Here is a 24,258-nt window from a genome sequence, read left to right as displayed (position 1 = left end):
ACCTGGCAATTGTAAAAAGCTTTCTGAACCACGTGTTTCTGGGGCTGCAGGTCGCTCTCTATGCCCAGTGACTTGACTTCTGTTCTTGAGGCACAGGTATCGTGAACGACAAACTGGACAGTAGCAAATGGATACCAGTCAGAGGGGATTTCCTGGTCCGATCCGAGTTCCAGTTTGTAAGACAGGCTGTGTGGATGATCTGAACCTTGGAAAAGAAAAAATAAAAAAACACCATCAGTTAATTATCTTTGTTTACAGTGCAAGGTCAATCTACTCGCAAGAGTGCACAGCTCTATCCCTTTTATTAATGCAGAGCAGTTATTACGATACAAGATTATTCTATCTGTAATCTTTTACTACTTGGGCATAAGGTGGCCCCTTACTCATTTTTTCTCTGCTGCAGCACACTTTACACAATCATTGCAGTTTTACAAATTAATTTGCACAAGATTTACCGATGCCTCCCAGCTTCTGATTAAGAAAAGAGTATTACAAACTTAGGGATTGGTTGCTAAATTCAGACTCTTAGGGAAGAACCTCAGTTTTCACTTAAAAATACATTTCTTACTCTTGAAGGAAAATAAAAATTGGAAGCCCCCAGCTTAGCCAAGGCAGAGATGCCTCCCTGTGTCCGACAACCACCCTTTCCAGAGCTCTCTGCTGCAGGAATTTCACTGGAGTGTTTATTTCAAGTCCTACAGCTATCTTGTGTAACATCATTTATTATAGTATGTCTATGGCAGGAAGATAAAGGCACAGCTCAGAGTGCTGCTCACACAAGATGTATCCCAGCTGCCAGGATAAGGGCTACCTGGACTCCTTTTCTACCTTGGCTTGTTATGGGAAAAGAACATACCCCATTTCTTCCAAACAAAAGTATTACTAAACTAAACTGTCACGTTATAAAGCAGAGTCATGAAGGACTGCCCATATAGTGCAGCATATTCTAAATTACTTTAATCCAGCCTTAGATCCTAGGGATCACTTGCTTTAGCGTTTCTTATATGTGGCAATGGTAAGGGAAAGTATTTCTCCTTCTCCTGGCACACAGGAACACCAGGGTGAAAAGCCTGCTTTCCAAAGAAACCGAGGTCAGCAGGCTCCCTATGTGCATGAAAGTGATATCATATGACATCATATAATATCATATAACATAACATAACATAACATAATGTAATAATATAATGAAAAGAATCCTTTTTATCACAGCTGCCTCTCCAAATTCTTCAGGCCAAAGTTGTAATTCTGCGTTTCTCCTCCTCTCCAGGATTTTAAGCACCAGTATAGACCACTAACTACCATTTGGCTGCAGGCAGAAAAAAAATCAGAGAAAAGATTGGCCGTATTTTGTCAAAGGCAAGCCTGGCAGCGTATATTTGGTTTTCATCCAGTATACTGAACAGCATCTCAAAGCTCAGGCAAAAACGTCCCATTCTTTACGCACTCACTTTCTCCGGTGGCAGGAATCAATTTCGTATTGGAATGAAGGAAATACTGAAGATGGAATTAACGTACACTGAGCTTTATCCATCCCGTGGCAAAAATCGCTGTAACACTCCACATCCACAGGCTCATGGGCATTTTGTAAGGCAAAAATAAATTAAGAAAAGCTACATCTCTGTTGCTCCTGGGAGCCTTGGGCTGAGTGCATCCTCTGGTCTGTGCTGCAGGTTTTCCTTGCAACCTGCCTCACAGCCTGCCCGAGACAGGTCTGATTTTAAGAGATGATTTACGTTTGAGCAGTTCGATGGGCAGAGTTCTGTCAAACGCATGCGTCTCCGACTGCACCAGAACGAACTCTAATTCAATAAACCATCCTCCACATTTCATTCCAAGTCCAGCATAAAGTCAGTGGGTCCCCAAAAGTCAAGGCTTAAAGAGCATAAAATTCATGTTTGTTTTATTCATACTCACTGAAACATTTAACATTTTGTTTTCCTTTTGACTAATTATATAATTAACATAATTAATAATTCCCTCCCTCTTCCTTGCTGCTACACTCAACAGCACGGTTAAAACCTGACTGCCTGGAAGAAAAGGTGAGGGAGGGGGAGAAAGGAACAGGAAGCGTCCTTTGGATTATCAGCCTCTAAACTTCAGATAGGGAAGGTCTCCAACTTTTTCTCCCCCCCCCCCCTTCTTTTTTCCATGTTTAATAACAACAACAATAACCAGTAGCTTAAAAAGCTGTTTGCAGACTGCAAGTGTTCCTCCCCCTGTTCGGTTGACCCCGAAGGCACGCACGCAGCAACACAGCAGCATTTGCAGCCACCACTTCGGGCAAGGGGCACGTCACTGGACAAATGCAGTCCTTCACCATCCGGACTCTCCAAGTGGCTGATTTACAAGCATCCCCTGCAGGCTTCCTTCCAGCAGCGCATCCCCTTCGATCCTTATCCTAAATGCTGCTTTTTTTACATAACTATTTGTGATGTTCAAAGAAAACCTGGAGTTCAGAAAATAATTCTATATACACACCAACTAGAGTCCTGCACCACCGAAGAGTATCAGCCACCGGCCATGAAGTCTCCCAGGCGTCTTTAAAGAAACGTGTATCCTGACGGACAGCCAGCAACCATTCCCCAAATGGGACCAAATGGGAAATTTCTACCAAAGCACTGCTCATAAGGAACTGGTTACAAAAATTGTAGGAAGAGGTAATGCAATTTGCACTCATAAACGCAAGGGCAGATTCATAAAGGGACTGGCAGGGATCACTGCAACCAAAAAATACGTGGGTCGTAAGTTTTGGATATGAAGCCCCCCTAAGTATGTCCAGTGCGACAGCACCTTTAGGGTGAGTGGGGAGAAGTAGGTGCCCAGCAATGGCCATCACCAAAGCCAGCACAGAGGGAAGGAAACCTAACCGAGCAGGACAGGCTGGAGAGATCAGACGAAAAAATCTCACCCCTCCCTGCAGACTTTGCAGCCTACCTGCCGCCAGTCACGGCACAACGTTTTACAACCCACACACAGTTAAAAAAATGACAACCACCACCCAAACCACGGCCCATGACCAAAAGCAGCAGTACTGTCACCTCCTTTTTATACGTAAAACCTACCACTTAGTTCACTTGCACGCTGGAGTGGCTCAGAGTCACACACGCAGCTATACGGCAAGGCTGGGATGGGGGTGGAGCAGCAGGTACCGACTGCGATCAGTGCTAACTCGGTGCTCCCAGCGCGCGCGAGACATTACCCACGCCTCGGAGCGTGCTGCAGGACGGCGTCCTTCAAGGCACTAAAGCACAAAGATACCCAGTTTGCAAGCTCCTAGAGGTCTTAGGCAAAGGAGTGCAAAGCCAGGGGCACGCAGCGTGTGGCTAAAGTCTCAGGACAATAATACAATACACAGAGACAGGTAAAACTGTAACATTAGGGACTTTATTTCTGAAATAGAGGAGGGTACAAAGTGAGAAACAGATATTACAACCACCTGCCAGCTCCTTGAGAAGGAAGCTTGAGGAGGACTAAACAAGTGTGAGGAGATGGCGCTTCGTCACTCACGTACACAGTGACAGGCAGATCTCTGTACTTCCATTACGTGGGCCTTGTCCATGATCCGCGGCTGGTCATCTCTTGCTGTGTCTAAGCCCATTTGTCCTGCACTAACACTCTCTTGGTCCACGGTCCCTCTTCCAGGCTGCCTGGATGTGGTGGAACAAGAACCCTGTTGGGGTGGGCCTCTCCACCCTTGAATCTGCCATCGTCCCAGCAACAGCTGTGGTGACAGCAGCATCGGTGATGAAGAAGACCAGAAGCATCACCCCATTCCACAGCCAAACCATGAGACGTCATCCCATCTGTAGTACCACAACCAACCCAAGTTGTGCTTCTCTGGGCTCCCAGCACCTGCCCCATTCTCCAGTGCTGGTGCTGGGATGCAGTTTGGTAACATACTTACCTGATCCAGTCTTTGTGCTGTTTGCTGGGTTCGGATGTGCAGACCACACGATGTCAGCAACAAGTGAAGGGTCCTTCATAGCAGCAGTTGCAACACGAAGATGGCACATCATGCCCTGGCCAGGAAAGGTGCGCTCTGCCTCTGGGGCTATGGTTGACCAAGGATCTGAGGAGAAAGGGCTTGTCCAAGAACAGTAGCATCTTGTTTGGAGTCCGTTTGCGGTAGTAGGAAAAAGGTGTAAGATTTAAGGGCTTTTGGAGATCAAATTCTGCATCTTCCTGCTGTGGAAGGGAGGCCTATGAAGTAGCAATGGGAATTGTCTGGAAAATTATTTTGTCTTCTGAGAAAGGGAATCCAGAAATAACCACTGCTTGGAATTTTCTTGGACAGGTATCTGACGGTAAATGTCAGATGGTAGATATCCACTTGAGCCCAGGCATAAATGGGCCATTCCTCTTGGCCTGCTGCTAAAGCCTCCTGTGTTAGAAACAGCACAGTTGTGGTTCATCGTATAGCACTTCTTAAAAAAAAATATCTCTAACCCACACCCATGAGGTGGTCTCATGTTGGGATCCAATGAGTTCTGGGGTCCTTTCTTTCCCCTAGGTGGTAACCTGCAAAGGCAGAGATGATAGTTTTGGGATCTGGGTAAGGCTATGGCCTGGGTCCTCTGGAGCAGCCTCCACTGGACCTACTCCCAAAACACAGGGTTCCCCGCAGCCCATCTGTCTCCTGTACCAACATCAATGTCAGAAGGAGGTACTCACCACTTCACTTGCGGAGAAGTTCCTCTGCCCACTGCTGGGCTGTGTAGGAGCGTGGTGCAACTTCTTCTCATCGGCTGTCTCGTCAGACAATGAAGCGATCAACCAACACTTTGGAAGATGGTGAGCATTGCCTTAGTTTTCACCTAAAACTGACCAGTCCTAGTCATCTCTGCTCCATGAAACTATTATTTCCCAGGCTTTGTATTACACCGGAGTTAGAAGAAGAAAGAGAGGCTGCATATACAAGATCCTTTTGCAAAAAAACCCGTAATGCTGAATCAGGAAGATATCAGCCAGGAAAGAGAAAAGGTAGTGGTGTGGAAGGACAAGTTGGATGAAGCAGGCATGGTGTAAGTCTGTACAGTTGCCCAGTGGAAGCTAAGACGATGTATTCAGATGTGAGCCCAGCTATCCAAAATGCAGCCCATCATGGAGACATGACCATCTGGCCTGATGGAAACATAGAATCATAGAATATCATGAGTTGGAAGGGACCCATAAGGATCATTGAGTCCAACACCTGGCTCTACACAGGACCAGCCGAATCAGAGCATATGACTGAGACGCTTCTTGAACTCAGTCAAGCTCGGTGCTGTGACCCTGGGGAGCCTGTTCCAGTGCCCAACCACCCTCTCGGTGAAGGACCTTTTCCTGATATCCAACCTAAACTTCCCCCGTTGCAGCTTCATTCCATTCCCTCAGGTTCTATCACTGGTCACCAGAGGGAGGAGATCAGTGCCTGTCCCCTCGCTCCCCCTCGTGAGGAAGTTGTAGGCCGTGATGAGATCTCCCCTCAGTCTCCTCTTCTCTAGGCTGAACAAACCAAGGGACTTCAGCCTCTCCTCATACGTCTTCCCCTCTAGACTCTTCACCATCTTTGTTGCCCTCCTTTGGGCACTCTCCAATAGTTTTATGTCCTTTTTGTACTGTGGCACCCAAAGCTGCACGCAGTACTCGAGGTGAGGCTGCACTAGCGCAGTGTAGAGTGGGACAATCACTCCCCTAGACCGGCTAGCAATGCCGTGCTTGATGCACCCCAGAACACGGTTGGCCTTCCTGGCCCCCTGGGCACACTGTTGGCTCATGTTCAACTTGCTGTCGACCAAGACCCCCAAGTCCCTTTCAGCATGGCTGGTCTCCAGCATCTCATCGCCAAGTCTGTATGTATAGCCAGGGTTGTCCTTTCCCAGGTGCCGAATCCGGCACTTGCCCTTGTTAAACCTCATGTGGTTGGTGATTGCCCAGTTCTCCAATCTGTCCCAATCTCTCTGCAAGGCCTCTCCACCCTCGACAGAATCAACAGCTCCTCCCAATTTGGTGTCATCTGCAAACTTGCTCACGACACCTTCTAGTCCTACATCCAAGTCATTTATGAAAACATTAAAAAGAACTGGCCCTAAAATGGAGCCCTGGGGAGCCCCACTAGTGACTGGCCGCCAGCCTGATGTAACCCTGTTTACCATAACTCTTTGGGCCTGACCCGTCAGCCAGTTGCTCACCCATCGCACTATGTTTTTGTCAACCTGTATGCTGGACTTTTTGTCCAGAAGGATACTGTGACAGACAGTATCGAAAGCTTTACTGAAATCTAAAAAAATGAATAATCAAATCACTCCCAAAAGGGAACCAGATAATTTTGGGAGACAACTGAGCTTTTACTAGCTAACTCAGGAGACAGAAGCCCTGGGGTTTAGGTGTCTAGACGACTTGTTAAGACTTTTGTGAATTCAGAGACCTAAGTCTTTCCTGTCTTACATCTGAAAATTTGGCTCTTATTTCCTAAAAATGTTCCAAATTCTTGCTCTCTTTCTTTGAAGAATAACAACAAAAAAGCCAAACCAAACAAACAAACCAGTAAAACTATGAAACCAGATTCAAACCGTCATTTAGCATTCATATAGCACTTCACAATTAATAATCTAACTTTGTTGTATTTACTGACACTATTTATCCCTTATTAATCTGTATGAGTAGCATTCAAGCAACCTTGATCTGAGAAAAGCTCACGAAGCCAAGTGATTTAGGCCAAAAAAAGTGCTGGTTATTTTAGTAAAGTAGTAATTCCATTTTTGCTGAAGTAAGTCCAGTTCTAAAAGTCTGATTTTGAACATGAAAACATCAACAATTACTAAGAACGCATTTCCATTAGGGTTGTTAGAAGTTAACAACTCCTGCAGCTACATCTAAATGGGTGCATTTATCCACCCTTCTGGGAGAAATGCATGGGAAACAGGGGAGTGGGAAGGTACCGCCGCTAAGGAGTAGTTTGCAATGGTGCTGATGCCAGGAGGAGGTGGCTGGGCAGGGATGGAGCCCACCTGACAAAGTCATGGCTTGGCATTTCCACCTAGGCAATTTAGAAAGCGAAAAAAAGCGGCAGCTGAAGGTTGCTGGGAGCTACATCACCTCCCACACTTGAGTCCACGCTCAGATGCTAAAGGCTGCCAGCAGCCACAAGCTCCCCCGGCTCCATTTCTCTGTGTTGCTTAATCACTGCTTCCTCAGTGTGGCTCCATGATGCAGAAGAAAAGGAGGTAAAATCAGTTGAAGAACCGTTGCTTTACACAGTGGCCCAAGGATGGAAGTGTCCTAGCAGGAAACATCACAGGGCACAAATTTACACATCAAGAGATTAAAAGACAGCGTTTCAAAGTCTAGTTTCTCCCCAGCTCCCTGGGTGACACAGGTCCATACAGCCTCTCCAGTGCAAAGCCTGGCCCCTACAGTGCTGACATCATAAAATGTTCTACATTTCCTTATACAATTCCCCGATTTCACAAATGTAGACTCAATTTGCAGAAATTTCATTGGATCAACCCGTCAATGTCTACAGCTTTTTAACTTTTTTTTTTTTTTTTAATAATGCTAACACTTGGGCTCCAAACTCTCCATTTAGATAACTGAATAAGCATGAGCACCTTTCAAAAATCTGGGGTATCTCACAGCTCACATAGACTTCACTTGGCCAGCACTCTTCCCAGGAAGAATTTTAATAGAATCAGTGGATACTAACACATTTCAATGTCTATAAACGGAGTCACAACATAACTGTAGGCAACCTTTCCTTTTCCTGTCCTTTTTTTTTTTTTTTTAAAGCCCTGGGCAAAGTTTTTTTGAAAGCAAAAGCCTCAGCATATTTTCCTCCCTGCAGTAAACGTATTATGAAAGTTTACATATTTCTATTAGTTTGACTGCCTCCAGATTTTTGGCACGTCTTGGGACAACTCTATTTTTAAACTCTTAACTGCATACAGAAAACTTGATAGGTTTAAAGTTTGACCAGGCAGTATTACTACCAAAATGTTTTTTCAAACGCATGAACATTTCAAGGATACAAATGATTTTGCAGATCTCAGCCAGAGGAATTATTCAAATGTCAAAAGTTTAAGCTACTGGTAGAAAATAATGTAAAGCTGTAGAATGTCACAAAAAACAGTTCTTACTTTCAAATAATATAAATCTGAAGTTAATTGTGCACATCAAATCTCAAGGTGAATGAACTTCAGGGAAATTAAAGACTTTGGAAGACTTATAGTCTTCTTTAAAACTGCCTGACTAAATTGCTGACTTGATTTTGCAGAAGCAAACCTACATTAAATAGCAAAGAATATTAAAAGCTACCCAGTCAGTCCCGGAAGCCTTGCGAAAACACACGGGTCACAGCGGTATAGTAAAAATTCTTGAAGCCAGGAGTGCAAGACACCCACATCTACAGATTTTGAAGACCTGGAGAATCTTCTTCTGCCCACTGGTTCTCCTACCTCTCTCCACCAACTCTTCTGCCCGCCCCCCCTTGTCCATTTTCCAGCCTCCCCAACCTCTCCCTTACTGCCTCCCCTTCTCTCCCCTCCCTCTGCCACTTCTCTCCCCCCCACCATTAATTCTGGCTTGGCTCCCTGCCTCGCGTTACTCCGGCTGCTGATGCCGCATCTCCTCCGCTCTCCCGCTGCCCATCACTTGGCAGCCACCAGCATCCTCTCCAAGCAGAGCGTGAGATACCCAGGTAACAAGCAGCGCGCAAAAGGGAGGGCTCAGCCAATTCGGGAGGAACCATATGGCATTAGCCGCAGGTCCAAGCTGACCACAGCTTCTTCCAAAGCAAAAGGGGAAAAACAGAGATCTTCCGTTTTCACCGTTAACGCGATGTCATTTCCGAATTGGACCACAACGACGTTTGCGCCATCCCTCCCGTGGAGCGCATCAATAGAAATCGAAAGGCACAACTGCTCAAGGTTTGAGAGACGTGCTCACCACCTAAGCAAGACCAAATCTGCACGGAAAAGGTGCCGGTATTTCCACGCAGCATCATTAGTAAAAATACTAGCTCTCCTCTGCCAGTAGCCATGTAATAATTTATACTCTCAGAACTGCCACATCAGCATGTTGACATAGGATGCTTTCAAATGCTCTTTTAATACTAAAAACAATCATCTAGTTCATATATAGGCTCAGGATAATATTCCCTTTTCATTTGCTACCGCCTCAGTTTTTCTGTCGATCTGTTACTTCTGTCAGTGAAATACCAGTCAGAAGCATTCAAATATCAAAATGAAAAGGAAAAAAAGTCATAATTACCTAAACAACACATCAGATTAAATATAATTTACAATTAGATAAAAAATAAGAATAAAATATCCTCAGCAGTTTTTTTGCCTTTACTCTTGGTTTTAATAGTTTTGATTGAGAACTCTCGCCTGCACACACATCTAGCTGTCAAAACAGGGGAGTGGATATGTCAACGTAGCACTAGCGTACCTGAAACCAGGACTTAAGAAGCTGATATCTTTTCCAGACCTTTTAAAGAGATAGTTAGTCCAGACAGTTAGGATACTACAAGACTAGGCCAATCCATTTGTTAATACTAAACACTTACCCCTTCTTAAAAGTACGGATTTTACAGGTATTTTAGGCAAAATGCTTTAACAGTTGCCCTTGTCTTCCACAGATCGCCAAAGCCTCAAATACACATTATGCATATCCAAGTAAAGGATGAAGAACCTTCACTCTGCAGAACTTGAAGCAGAATAATATATTCCTCAAGAATTTTTATGCCCTTAGAAAAGTACTATATAGGGCTATTAATCCGGTAACATGACTAAAAACTGGAATTTTAAAACCATATATTTATATTTCTTTCCCCTCCCCCCAAAAATCATATTTTCTCCATTAAATTAAGGTGAATTAACTATTTTACTTAGTGGGAAATTAACAACTCCCACGTGCATGACTATAAACTTAGCTGGTTTTATTGCTGCAAGTTTTTAGTGAGGTACCACCATCAGAGAGGAGGAATAAAGTCGGAGGTATTTTTTGTTGGTGCGGTTATTGCCACGGACATAAAATCTGAATACACAAACCCATACGGAGGTAACAGATAACAGCCTTTGCAAAAGCACACTCGCCTCGCTACAGCAAGTTTGACCACAATCCCTTCAAGTTATGTATCATACCTACCGTTCCTCAGACGATGCTAGAAAGCCAAGATGCCACAGTTACAACACCACCCTTCCTACTAACTGCACCATATTGGGGGGGCAAATCACTTCACCCACCGGCGGCCCATCACACCGCTGCCCAGCTGGTATACGCGAAGCATCAACCTTTCCCTCGCTCTTACTACGGATTTGAGGTTTACTCAGAACTATGAGATCCACTTCCATGATACCACACCCTTACAATTACTGACAATAGTACATCTGCCTCCATCAAACAAGTTAGGAAAATGTGGTTTATAAATAAATAAATAAATAGGGCTGTATTATCTTTTTCCCAAAAGGTTACTCCAGCTTCTACCAACACCACCGCACAGATAAAAATCCAAACTATCAAAGTTGATGGAGATACACAAGCATAGAACGAGTGAAGACGTGCACCCAAGCCCATCCTTTTATAGCGCAAATTATTTACTTGAGTTTTTATCTGGCAGCCTGTCTATCTTCCACACAACAGCCCTGTAGGCACTCTCGTATTTTGCTGTTCCAACCGAGACTTGTATTACGGGATCAGATTCAACCTCGTGTAAAGAGCCAAGGCACGCTCTCCTATTCATTTTTGCTTTGAGGGACTTCTGCCTTTGCAGGTTCATGGTCCAAAGTGCTTTGACCCACTGCGTGGGAACAGGAAAGCGTATCATAACGTTTTCACAGTATTTCACAGAAGGTAAACGCGCTGGGATCGGAGCAGTCGAAGACATGTTTATAAAAGCCTGAAGTTCAACGTATGCCCCCTGAACCACGACCGCAGCCTTCACAGAAAAGGGAAGGTCCTGCCCATTATACTGTGTCCTGAAACGCATCAGTTCCAGCCTGTAGGCATCCGGGGGAACAAACTTAATAATTCGTGATTGCTCAAATTCCTGCGCTTTGACACAGTTATGGAAATGGAAATCAAGAATATCAATCCATTTCTTCTCCTCCTCCTTCTCGAAGTAACGCTCATCCCTCTTCTGGAGCTCCAGGTCATTCAGGGTTAGAAAGCAGTCAGCACTTCCGTTCACAAAACACAAGCAGTAAATGTGCGTGATGACGGCACTTTCTACGAGTTTTCCTTCTGCCTTAGTGACTTTCCCCCAAAAGTTATCCACTATTTCCAGAGTCATTTCTTGCTCTTCATAATTCCTCTTTTGTCTAGAAACGGTAGGAAGTTTCATAAGCTCTTCCTCGACCGTTACGAGGAAATCGGTGAAGTCGTTATAATCTGTGGTGCCCAGCTTTAACATCTGCTCAACCTCCGGCTCATGGATCACTTCTACTTTGGGATGGTACCTCCTTTTCTCTGTGTAAGACACGCACTCGATCTTCACGGTATGGATTTTCCCTGAGACATTATAGCTCTCTAATTTGGGTTCGGACAGCTTACAGTGTGGGTGCAGCTGGAATTCCTTGAAAGGTTTCTCCAGGCCCTTTTCATAATACATCTGCAATACACCTCCGGCTAGGACACTAAGGTAAATAGGGCCCCACTGCCGAGATGACATCATGTTCTTCTTTTCGGGAATCCTCAGCATGAATGGCCACCCATCTGCTTTCCTGCTCCTGAAGAGGCTGCGTGGGACGGCAGGGGAGAGCTTGTGCCACGCGTGAGCGCTGGAGACGGGTGGGCTTCCCACAGCGTCACAGCTATCAGCTTGCAGGTGTTCGAGCCTCTCACAGATGTAGCTGAAGGAGCCCTGGTTAAGGCTTTTCTGATCGTGGCAAGGTTCTTTGTCTTTAGGATGACAGACGCTCTTATCGAGCGCTTTGTCCTTCCTGTGCGTGCTAACATTAGCTGGTGACGTGCTGAGCGAGCATCCTTCCTTCCAAAAGGGACTGGAAAAAGCACAGTCGCTCTGGAAGTATGGGAAGCGCCCGGGTGCCGACGACAACTCTCCTAAAGCCTCGCAGCATCCTAAGTCTGTTGATTTGGAGGCCGAAGTCTTAACTGGGTGGTCATTAGGTGAGGTGTTCAAAGGAAGGCTGCTTGGTTTCTGTGAGGTTAGGGATGAGCAAATCCCGGGTGATGGAAGAAGGTTAACGTTTGATGGCCATTCAGGGATGGGATAAAGGATGTGAATCCCAGGCTTTGAGATGCACGGACTTCCTGGGTAGTCTCTGGTAGGTGTAGTAAGTGGAGAGTTGCTGGGGGGTCCAGGACTTACGTAGAAGTCAACTACAGGAGACGAGAGTGGAGTGCTGCCTGTAGAAGATGACCTACTTGAAGACTCATGCACACTAGACAGATTGAGTTTCAGGCCATTTGCTTTACAACTACTCTGATTATCAACTGATTTCTGAGGCGACTGGAAGAGCGGCTCGTCATCAAAGGTGACCCAATTTGCTGGATTTGTGGAACACATCTTGTAGGAGAAACTTAAAGCACTTGCACGCCCACAAACCACCTACGAAGAAAGAACAGACATGAGCAGAAATAAATTCTCTTGAAAGTCAAAACAAACCCAACTCTTGTAAAATTCAAACCACACAAAGCTCAAGATTTGCATGCAGTTCCCAAATCCAGTGTACTTTGTGTTTTACATGTATAATCTGAGACGGCTGCGTAGAAACAGATAAACTGCCCATGAAACCCCACTGCTCTCCCGAGCTGGGGATCGAAGGGAGATCTAAGCTTTATGGGCTGCTCAGAGCATCTGATGTACGCAGCCTCTAGATCAGAGAGAGCAGAAAGTCCCGCAGTGGCACAGGACCGCTGGCATAATACTTTCTACCATACAGCCTACATGCAGCTTGGAATAGGGACAGAGATTTTCCATACTAGGCGTCTGTTCCAGGTGAGGTTTTGAGGTTTGCCCTCCTCCCCGCCATTAAACAAAACAGCATTTTACTAAGAATGGTGCAGATTTTTGCAAAAGCAAAATTTGGAGGGTGAAAGGGGATTATTTTTTGTTGTTGAAAAGCTGTAGCAACTCAGCGCTGATGGCAAAGGCACACATAACTACAGCCGTCAGGGCGAAACCAGCCCGCCAAGATAACACGTGCAATGAGCAGCCAGTTCCTGAGGTCTCTTCAAGGCAGATGTTCTCCTCCTGCGATGGACACAGGCAACAGGGCAGTCGCATGAGCGTCCCCAGGTGAGAGGCAGCGGGGAGCGTGTTGTGGCCACCAGAAGTGGCCTGCGACCCATCGCCCACTCCATGCTGCTATCTGAGGTGCCCTCTGGCAGGAGCAGCACGTGTAGACCGGTCCCACACGCCTTCCAGACCTGGGAAGGAATCACTTCATGTCAGTTCCTTCCACCCCGACTTATGCTCTTAGAGACTGGACACGGGAGTGGGGGGAAAGCATTAGAATTATAAAGAAGAAAGTTAGCCCCAAGGATGAGCGATACATCCCTGCTGAAGGGTAGGTAACAAGCATCCGCTGGAGATAAAACGCTGGTGAAACACAAGTCAAGGCCAAGTAACAACATACACATCTGCTAAGCGCTGAATTGGCTGGCAGCCTGGAAAAAGAGCAGGTCTTTAAACCAATTAATAAACTACACTTCATCAAACAAAGTATCTTCAGTAAAGGGCTCAGCTAGATGTCCTCAGAGCAGGACTGCAACCAGTAAATAATTAATCTTGCCTTTGCGGTTTTAAATCACGCACTGAAATGTAAATTCTCACTGTATCCTCATGCAGGGTATGTCATCCCCAAAGTTCTTTCTCCTCACTGCTCCTGACTGATGAAGGAGCGAGCAACAAATTGCTAATGACCGAGGAGGAATCGAGTGCAATGAAGCACCACAGGGCAGATATAAACATCGTTCATTTGATAAAAAGTTATTCTTGTTATGTCAGAACATATTCACATTTGCCTGAAAGCACAAGGAAGGCAGAGTTCGTATAGACAAAACCACCTGCACATAAGTTACTCCATAATTATAGTTAGATAACAGTGACTTAAAGCTATTCCCCTTGGTGCACAGGCAGCCGTGGTTAGGCAGTTTATTCACTGCCCGGCACTACAGCATATAATCACGTAACCACAAAAGCCATTCTTTCTCTGCAGCGTCTAGCGAACAGTTCGTTTCTAAAGATGCCAAAGTTAAGCCAAGTGAAATCTTACGTTACGAGTCATTATTTTTACCATTTCCCCATTATTTCTTGGCCAGTTAATAGCGAAGAAAGTAGCACAAACCGAGGCACAGCCCGCTCGCTCTGCGGCCAAGCAAACAAGAGCTTGCAAAGGAGAAGGACTCTGGTCCTTCATTATTTTTCGAACTCTCGGCCCGTTTGTTCAGGAAAAATATTGGCACTATGCTAGTTATTTTATAAGCACTCTCCTCTCCACTCAGAGAGAGAGAAAAGGAGCAAACAAGTTACAAATGACTATCATAGCCAGATGCACACAACTACCAGTGTAGCCTTCACCCACACGATCACTTCATCAAAATAAAGTGTAGCAATGGAAAGAAAAATCACAGCTATTTGGTCTCTGACTTGGTCATCATTTTTTCCTCCCGTTCCACACCCTCCTCCTCCTCCTGCCCTTCTGGTTGCCGGCACTGCTCCTTCAGCAGCACATATTGATTATTTCTAGATTGGAAGTTTCAAAGTTTTCAGACCTTGCTTCATCTTAACAAGCCTCATTTGTTAACGACAGCTTACGTGATGCTAATTCGGAGTGCGGCTTTTTTCTGTAACAGCCAGGGCACGCTGGTAAGCAGACAGCATTAGGAAGCAGCCTTCAAGGCTGCCATTAAAAACTCCTCCGGCATTTACAAGAGATAGATAAGCAACCACCAGTGAGAGAGAAAACCACTCCAGGTGAGGGGAGAGCAAGCTTTTTGTCTCCAGAGGGGCTCCAGGGATGATGCAGGGGTACGGCACGAAGCCCAGCGGAAACGACGGCAAGTTCAGCAGCCTGACGAGGCACCGCCATTCGGTCCGACAGCAGCCACGCTGGAGGGGCAAAGCGCAAAACACCGAGATGCACGAGTGAAAAAGAAAGCATAAAATGGGAATGTAAGTAAACACAACTGTTGGTTACAGTGAAGAACACATTTTGCAGCCTGTTTCCCTTTCTCATTAGAAATGAAGTTTTTCAGCATCCTTTATTATTTCCAGATGTTGATGGGTTTTTCCCTCAATGTCTGTTGCTACTCACTTTTGAAATCGTGAAGTTACACATTATTCCGTGGGTTTTTTTCCCCTGTTATGAAACAAAGAGATGTTTGAAATTCACCTGCCAAATATTTAACTTTGGTCAATAAATGCCTATGAAGCAAACCACTGTGGCAGATGGAACTCTCATCTGCAGTTACAATACCCGTCACATACCTGTCAGAGGCTGTAGCTTTCACCTTTCATTACTTTTCCAGAAGTGTGTTTTTCAAAAAAAAAAAAAAAAAAAGAAAAAAAAGATACCGATGTTAACAAAAACACCCATGTGAGAAGTAAGTGTTCCCCTACTATTGCTCACTGATCCCCAAAACCAACTACTAGGAATGGAGGAAAAAAATCCAAATAGATCTTTAAAAGCTGTTTTTATAATGTCATGCTAATAAAATGAAACGCCCCCTCTCATGTGTTATGGGCAGCACCATTCATCTGGTATTTAAAAGAAAAAACCCAGATTTATAGTCTTATGCTACTTTATGTAGCTTGTTTTCTGATGCTTTTATATCTGCACAACACCGTAAATTAATCTTTTCTCTCAAGTTCTTTTTTGTTCTAAAAACTGCTCCAAATTCCTCCTTAAGAATTAGGGCATTCTTCCTCAAAACAGCAGTAAAAATGGCAGATAGATGTGTTTTGACTCCAAAAAGCTCTCACGGGACCCCCATAAACATAACCCAAACGTTTGGGGTAAGAGGAAAACCATACAAGATGCTATTGATCTCTATTACCACATACGTTATGCAGCCCATAACATTTAAATTACAAGCACGTGTGGTATCTCGTTCAGATATGTGACAGGAAATACCGTTTTTAGAATATTGAAACTGCAAACAAAAAAGCTGGCTGAAATAACAGTTGATCCTAAATGCATCAATTCCGGTGAACCCAAAAGCTGCGACTCATCTCAATTCATCCTCTTCTGCCTGAAAACAATCTCCCCATTTATCAGATTAACTCAGTCCCTCAGCATTTAATGAATGGTAGCTGCAGCTTAATTTCTTCATTTTAATACCTCGAGGATGTAAGGAAGAGAAATCCTATCCTATTACTGAGAGATTTCATAGGCTGTAGCTATTGCTGGCTCCTTTGTTGCTTCGAAAATCCCAGATCAAATCCGCAGCGAAAATACTGCTCAACTTTTGTGCCTTGCTGGGGGATACCGTTATCTCTGCCTGCGGTCACACAGCAATAACAACTTCCTACTCGCTCCAAGGTGCAATTCAAGGTATCGACTTTGGTACTTTGAATCCAGATAGAGCTTGGTCCGCAGGTAGCTGAGGATGCCGAGTTGTCATCCCGCAACGTCCCCCACCGCCCTGACGGCGTGGCTTTGCATCGCCTCCTCCCCGGCGGGGAAGCAGCATCTGAACCAGCAGAGTGCACGAGGGACGGACGGATGGACGGGGGGACACACACACACACACACACACATACACACCCCACCCCCCCGAGCATCTCACTCCCAGGGTCTTCCCTAACGTCCGGCACCAGCTAAAACCCACAAACGCATCCCTGCGGATTTAAACACAAAAGTCCTTTTTTTAAATATTGGTCATCTAATGGGGAATGGCAGGGAAACACCTCCCTTTTGCAAAGCATAAGGCAAGAAAATGTAATGTTTAATAGAGAGTACCCACAGAAAAGCGTAATTTTATAAATCCATTCCTTATTGCCTCTAGCTCCAAAGGCCATCGTGGACTCAACACCAGTAAGCTATACATCCTGTAAATAAACCCCCCTTGTAACACCCGAGCACGTACCTTACGTGTGCCGCTTCCACGGCAGGGTCTTATTGGGCAAATAGCAACCTCGCAAATTCTTTCAAGCTCAACAAAAGCAGAATTACCTACGCGCGGGGTGACAAAACAGTTAAAATAATCCCTTCGAAACAAGCTGAGCCCTTTGCACGAGCTACTCCACCTGCGGCCAACGCCTGGCAGTTACATTTCCACCCCTCCAGAACGACCCCGTATGCTACTACATGTCAACTGTATTTCCAGAAACAACATCGTCTGTTGTGCATGGGCTAAACGGAAATTTAACGTGAAACTCTGCATAAACGGTGCAGTGAAGCTGACGCACAGCGATACCACACGAGTTGTTACCGTTTCTTGCACAAATATGTAGACAATTCTTCAAGCATTTTGCCATAAAGTGTAATAGTCTCGCAGGAAAGTACAAATTCTCTGCAGTTTAAGCAATAAAGCACATATGGTTTATAAAATACTCTAAACATTTGCAAGCCCTCATGATATCCAAGTAAAATACAGCAGATTTATCTCTGTATTTTACAGCCATATTCTGTGTATCACCGTTTTGTTTATTACTTAACTATGCAAAAAACTTGAAGAATACCTTTTACGTAAAATACTGCTTGATTTATGTTGATTTGCCTCAAGTTTTTATCTTGAGTCTACATATGGCTGCACGTTTATTTAACTCTGCTTTACCTCTCCTAGACAAAAAAAAAAAAAAAAAAAAAAAAAAAGAAAGAGTTCTCCAACCTACGCCTCTGAAATAAACATAAGCAAAAGGCACAACTGACGGGAAATAGGAATTTCTTGGCTTTCACTTGTATTTGGGATATATACACAGATTAAGTCTCCCACTGCATTACTCATTTCATTCCTTTTAGAAAATAAGGAACTGGTGTAGCAGTCAAAAATTACACACTGACTTCAAAGTGTAACGTGAACTTGTATTTACATTGCTCGCTCTCTGGAGCACAGGCACAGCTGGGAGAAGTTCAGAGCTCGCAGCTAATCTGTTTAATTTGGAATTCCTTACTCTTGGCCCCGAGAGCTGGAGGAATTAAAAGCTTTCGGCTTTTGACAGCGCCCACGGAGCAAAGGCAGGCGTAACTCGGGCAAACGCCTCTCACTCATACTTGCGCCTGCCTTGAGTCAAAGGGGAGTTTGCAAATGGGGTGGCTGGTACTCGCACGCGCAAGCGTGACAAAAATTAACATTTTTAAGGGCATCGACACATCCCAGTGTGTGCCCAAGCGGAGACAATGCTTACTCTCCTTGCTGGGGAAAAGGACGCGGCAGAGGCTGAAGCAGCCTCCGGCGAGGATGGTGGTGTGTCACGCGGTTTGGGACCGGGGGACTCCCCACCGCAAGGGCAAGAACTGACGACTGCAGCACCGAAGGTCCCTGCGTGCCAGCAGAGCATCCGGCGCTCGGGAGGGATGCTTCACCAGGCGCCCAGCGAAGGAGGCCTGAAGAAAACGGCACTTCTCGTGCTTTACGGGCTGTAGCAGGTATGAGATTCACACAGGAGAGAAAACCTACGGGAAGGTCTCAAAAGAAAAGAAAAAGAAAAGCATCGGTGCTGCCAGGTTCACATCTCTAATAACTAATCTGGCCTGCTGGGCTGTGGCTGAAGTGGGTCTTCCGCAGAGAAGTAGCTCCTCTTCTTGCTCACAACAGAAGGAGGTTAGACAGTGAGGACCTTCCCGCTTACACGAAAACAGAGCACGGCTATTCAAAACAAATCCCATCTTTGCCATGAAATAATTGCCCAAACCTCAGCTGCTATGCACTGCAAATAAACTCCTTTTCATGTCCAGATCCATTCCAGGAGACCTTCCGTAACACTCAGATGTGAAGTCATTTCAAAGCTGCCTCTAAAAGCCAACAAAGCAGCATTCATGACCGGTCTTGTGTGTAACACAGGCGGCTTCAACCCATCTCCCCTGTAAGCCCCGTCCCCACACCCGCCCTCGCCCTGCTCCAGCGGTCACACCACCGTGGGCGAGTCTGACCAGCTCGCTCCTTCCGTATTTTCTTAGTTGGGAATAGCAATCAAGGCGGGAAAGCCTAGAGAGAATGTGTTATTGGAAGTGCCCGTAGGGTTTTACAGGGACATGCCAAAGATGCTTTCTACAGGAACTGAGAGATTTTCGTAAATCACTGCAACACGGTCACCTGGGATCTGCACCACCGTTCCTCCCCAGGCTTTTTTGCAGAGTTTATTATCACAAACGTACCTTTCAGAACAGGATAAAATAAACTAAAAATAAATAAACTAAAATAGAAAGCTAATTCACGTGTCATTGGGAAAGACACCAGAACGGAGACCTGAAGCCGCTCTTGGAAGTTACTCAAGAGTCTCTCCATCAGTGCTCGCAACCAAGCATGCAGCTGCAAAAAACAAAGGTGGTCCTCTCAGCCCAAGGCCACCGCACCCACCTGAAGGGCACTATGAAGTACCTGCAGCAATTCCTATACCACTTGCTGATTACACAACACGTGAATCAACGAATGCAACAGCACGGAGAAGTCAGCCAAAAGCCAATCTCCAGCTACAAACCAGTTAGGGATTACGGACTTGCAACGAGCGCTTTCTAACATGTAAAAGGGGAAAAAAAAAAAAACCAACCAAGTTTTCCCAATCCACAGCTACCTGTAACCATTTTGTTTCAAGAAGATGCAACCACATCTTGCACACAAAGTGATGTGTCTTAGAAGGCACTGTGATGTCCAGGAAGGAAGAGGATAAAAACACTGAGTAGTTAATATTGATGTGATCGTGCTTTTTATTATTTCTTCCAGGAAAAGAAAGTTTCCTTCTGTTACAGATTTTTTTTGGTTTGCTGTTAGAACGTGCTCATTGCAAGCCTGTGACCCTGAAATGATTTGTAGCCAGAGACTGGCTTTGGATTGACTTCTCCATGTTGTTGCACTTACTCTCTTCCTATTACCTGGTTAGACAAAACAGGTAAATCATTTCTAACTCACGTCACCGTGCACACGCCTGTTTCTCTCGTATATACAACACACCTCTCCATGGGGCCCTTCTTCTTCCTACAACTGAACCCGCCCAGTTAGGAGACGGCTCGGGGAGAGGCGGGGGTTGCTGGGCTGCGGAGCCGCAGGGAGCAGTGCCGGTGCACCCCGAACGGTGTTTCTGTTCCCACTCCCATTCCGTTTACTCAGCCAGTCCTGCTTTATCCCCTCTGAATCACGCTCCTCTTCAGCATCACCATAGAGACTGCATAATTTGCACTCCGTAGGCAGATTTTGGAGAGCCAATGGACAGCTGCAGAAGAGTCTCATGTAAACTGTTTATTGACTTTAGCTGACATTTCACTGTACAGAGGGTTTGGGGTTTTTTAATTAAAAAAAAAAAAAGCCAACAAGCCCTCAGCATAGTGCTCTGGCCTGGAAGAGACAGGAAAATAGATCTATATTTATTTACAGTACTTCTGCAGGTCACTAAGTTAATGGAATGTTACAGCATCTACTGAAGCAATTTTTAACTGTGTTTAGGAAACATGTTATTATTAGGAACGCACAAACATCCCACAAAAGTACTCTGGTCACGGCAGCGCTGCAGAGGGCTCTGGCAAGTAGTTTAACATCCCAAAGCCCTCCCTCTGAGCAGAGGCAGAGATTTATAATATGCCAGCAAGCAGCAGAAATGCAGTTACGGGTGGCTGTTCCACTTCTGTAAAATCAACAGCCTTTTTTTTTTTTTTTTTTTTGGGATTAAGCAGTCCTGCGGATGAAAAGGAAAAAAAAAAAAAAGGCCTGAATGCTTTGGCACATTGATCATATCAAAATATTAAACTGATCATGGTCAGAAACAAATTTAAACCTGGTCCTCTGCTGGTGTTCGCAGTGTCCAAGGGAAGCGATGGATGAAATGCCACAAAGAGCACACGACACAAAAGTACACTTCAAAAACTCTTGCCACTAATCTCAGCAGCAAGTAATAAAAAGTAGGGAAGCTAATGGAAATACTGTATTTAGCGTACTCACTGCACGACATAATACACTCTTTTCTTTTTTTTGGTTCAGAATCAGTTTTTAAATCCGCACTTAAATCTCCCTCACGCTTTAGTGCGCAGTAAACACGCGCTAGTACCTTCCTGGAGACTAACGCATGCCGTCAGATTTGCAGAGCTCTTCTAAACATGAAAAGTACTGCCTGGCAGTTATTAGTAACGTTTTCTGACAGACCAACTCTCACCGCCGCCGTGGGATACTCCCCCTCTCTCTGCCTTAAAGCCTTATGAGAATCCCAACACTAACGAGAAGGAGGGTCACAACTGAATCCTCCTTGGTTTGTTTGGATAGAGGTATCTTTAATAGCCACCGATGACAGTCACGTCAGAAAGTATAATTCATAACGCAGTTACCCAAAAAAATTTTCACTTGGGTTCCTCTCCAAAAGCTTTTTAAGATTGACGTGTGGGCAGCCTGGCTTTCTGAAGCAAAAGAGCTCAGCACATGTTTATACCAATAAAAACGTAAGAAAAGGACTAGTGGACTAGAGGAATCTTGTTTACCAAAACATGAAGCAAAACACTGTCCATGATAGCTCATCTCTATTCAGGTAAGCGGGTGCTTTTCACTTTGGAGTTAACATTTACACTCAGAAAAAAAAATTTTATGTTCATTTGCTATTTAGAGATCTGGATTTGGGCAGCAATATCAAAAAGCTGTGCCATTAAGCTTACAAATCCCACTAATTTTTAACGTGATAGAAAATAACTTTCGTCATCTGTGCAGCAGGAGAATAATCAATCTGAGCACGAAACGAGGACGTCATACCTGCCTTCGGGCAGAATTTCCCAGTGGTGTGATTTACAACTCCTACGTCAGTTAAGTATAATCTCCGGCCACGCTCTCTGTTGTACAAACTACTTCTGTGCCCAACTACAAGTAGTTACAGAGCGCAGTGCTAAGCTCTCCTCCGCTCATACGTATAGTCAAGAGAGCAGCTAATCTTTTCCCATCAGGTTTTCTCGCTGTAGGTGTGCCTTCCCTGCACTAAACCAGGCAATTCAATGTTTTGTCTTCAGCTACCTTTTTTTTTCCTTCTTCTTTTGCAGACGTAGCAGACTCTCAGCCTCCAGACAGGGACATGGGAGTTAACAGAAAAGTGACTAGCTCATACTTAAGAGCCTCAGGCTCCAAAACTTCTGTTCCCTCCTCCCCAGAGCAGTCATTACCACTCTCCCGAAAAAAAAAAAAAAGTCCTGCTTGCAGAGAAATCAATGAGGGTTTCTAGGGCGCTCCACCTCAGAGAGAAAACATCCCGCCTGGGGAAGGTAAGTGTAGACTTTTGTAACCTAACTTTCCCTGGGGTCCCATAAAATACCTTAGTCAGCATTTTTCCTAGCACATTTCAGAAGTGCTCTTATTTGCCACGAATATCAGAACACCTACATCTTTAAAAAGAAACCTTACTGAAGAGCCCCCTTCCAGTGAGTACTTATTTAAAGCCAGAAAGTGAAAACTTTCTATACTCTTTCTCACCTACAGTATGCTTAAAATACCACCTCTAGAGTTTGCACCGGGGGTACGTATATATGGTAAGCGCGGTCTAATCGTTTCAGCCCTGTGCGGCACATCCTTCTGCATCGGCTCCGGTTGTTTTCCCAAAGCCCTGGGCCCCGCTGTGTATGTGGGATGGATTTCTGCAGCGATGATTGCAAACGCTGTGAGCCTACACGCATAGTTTAACATCATCAGCTGAACCGCGAGAAAATATGGGAAAGGCTCCAGGAATTCATTTCACTTCAAGTATTAAATGAAAAAAAACCAACCAAAAAAAAAAAACCCCAACAAAAAACAAAACAAAAAACAAACCCACAACAATTTTTCGCTCGCCCCAGTCTCCTCCCTAACAAGGCAAAAGTCATGGGAACTTGATGCTGCGGGATGCCCGTCACCCAAACCCCACTGAGTTCTGCATCGGTTCAAAGCTCCGGGTAACCCATGCAAAGCCATCTCCTTTTCACCACTTGTATTTTAAAAGAAAAGGATAGAAAAAAAGGGGGGGGGAGATAGAAAAAGAGGAAAAAAAGAGTCAGAAAAAGGGGGAAAAAGGGGGGGGGGGGGGGGAGAAAGAAAGGAAAGAAAAAGAAAAAAGAAAGAGAAAAAAGGAAAAGGAGAAAAAAGAAAAAAAAACAAAGAGGAAAAAAGAGAAATTAGGAAAAAGAAGGGGAAAAAGAAAAAAAAAAGAGCCAAATATATACATATTTTTTTAAATCCCATCCTTAAACCAAAACAAAGCAGCCCCATCCACCGGCCCGTTTCCAGCCAGCACTTCTGTCTCCTCCTCAAACTCCCAGGAAAATTCCACTTTTAACGGAACCCCCCTTCGCTCCCCGGAAGAAACATCCCCACCGCTCCGTTCCCCGAAACCAACAATCCCCCCCCCCCCCCCCCCCCCCCCCCTCCCCTAGACCGGAACCACCCCACCCCGTTCCCTACCCCGTCCCCGGGGCCCTTTTCCTTTACCCGCAAGTCACCGTCTCGCCGCCGCCATGGGGGACCGCCCGCCGCCGGGAGAGGCGGCAGCAACAAGCACCGACCCGGGGAGGAGGGGGGGGGGGGGGGGCGGCGGGGCGGGGCGGCGGGGAACCCCGCCGCCCCGCCCCGCCGCCCCCCCCCCCCAATAGTGAAGGGCAGCACCCCCTCTTTCAAGGAGATGGACAAGAGTGAGGACAGACAACGTCTTTGATGGCCTAAAGGACAGAGCTCAAAGGACAACGCTTCCTGGGACGAGCTTCAAGTAGTTCCTTCCTAAGCTGACTTCTCCTCCAAAAAGAGTCTCCTCCGGAGGAGCCTCGCGCCTCTGTTGAGGACACCGACTCCTGGATCAACCCTCTTCAGTTGTGCACCCTTCCTAGATGTCTCTCTGGTAGCACCGTGCTGGCTGGAAAGGCTGGGGTAGGGCTCCGCAGCCATTCAGCTTACATCAGATGTATAAACTTGCTGGTTTCTTAGAAGATCTTAAGCTGGGGTGATTTTCTAAGTTGTGTAAGATGAACCATTTCTTTCACTGCAGTGTCAATCTTTCTATCTCCAAAAGGGCAAACACTGTCAAAAAAAGGACAAAGGACTTATTGGTGTCCAAATGTTCACGTCCCAGGAGAGGGACACCTAAAAGAAGAAGAAAGATACCTGTGTTTTAATGAAGATGAGACTGAACCCTTGGGAAAGAACTTTATGTGTGGAGGACCAGCCAGA

General features: G+C 45.4%; 1 protein-coding gene across 2 annotated transcripts in view; it reads right to left on the bottom strand.

Moving 5' to 3' along the window:
• STON1 (stonin 1) overlaps nt 1–23,605 on the bottom strand; it is a 47,876-nt gene extending 24,271 nt beyond the window's left edge. For both annotated transcript variants that reach the window (XM_075749470.1, XM_075749469.1), the window contains exons 1-3: nt 23,500–23,605; nt 10,579–12,527; nt 3–205 (exon numbers count right to left, since the gene is read on the bottom strand). In XM_075749470.1, the coding sequence (XP_075605585.1) occupies nt 3–205; nt 10,579–12,505 (2,130 nt within the window). In that variant the 5' untranslated portion in view covers nt 12,506–12,527; nt 23,500–23,605. The remainder of the gene's footprint in view (nt 1–2; nt 206–10,578; nt 12,528–23,499) is intronic.
• Nucleotides 23,606–24,258: the final 653 nt, after the last annotated feature.

Source organism: Balearica regulorum, chromosome 3 (assembly GCF_011004875.1).
Source record: "Balearica regulorum gibbericeps isolate bBalReg1 chromosome 3, bBalReg1.pri, whole genome shotgun sequence".
Classification (NCBI taxonomy): domain Eukaryota; kingdom Metazoa; phylum Chordata; class Aves; order Gruiformes; family Gruidae; genus Balearica; species Balearica regulorum.
Note: the sequence above shows the minus strand (reverse complement) of the source record. Positions and strands in the feature narration are given on the sequence as shown.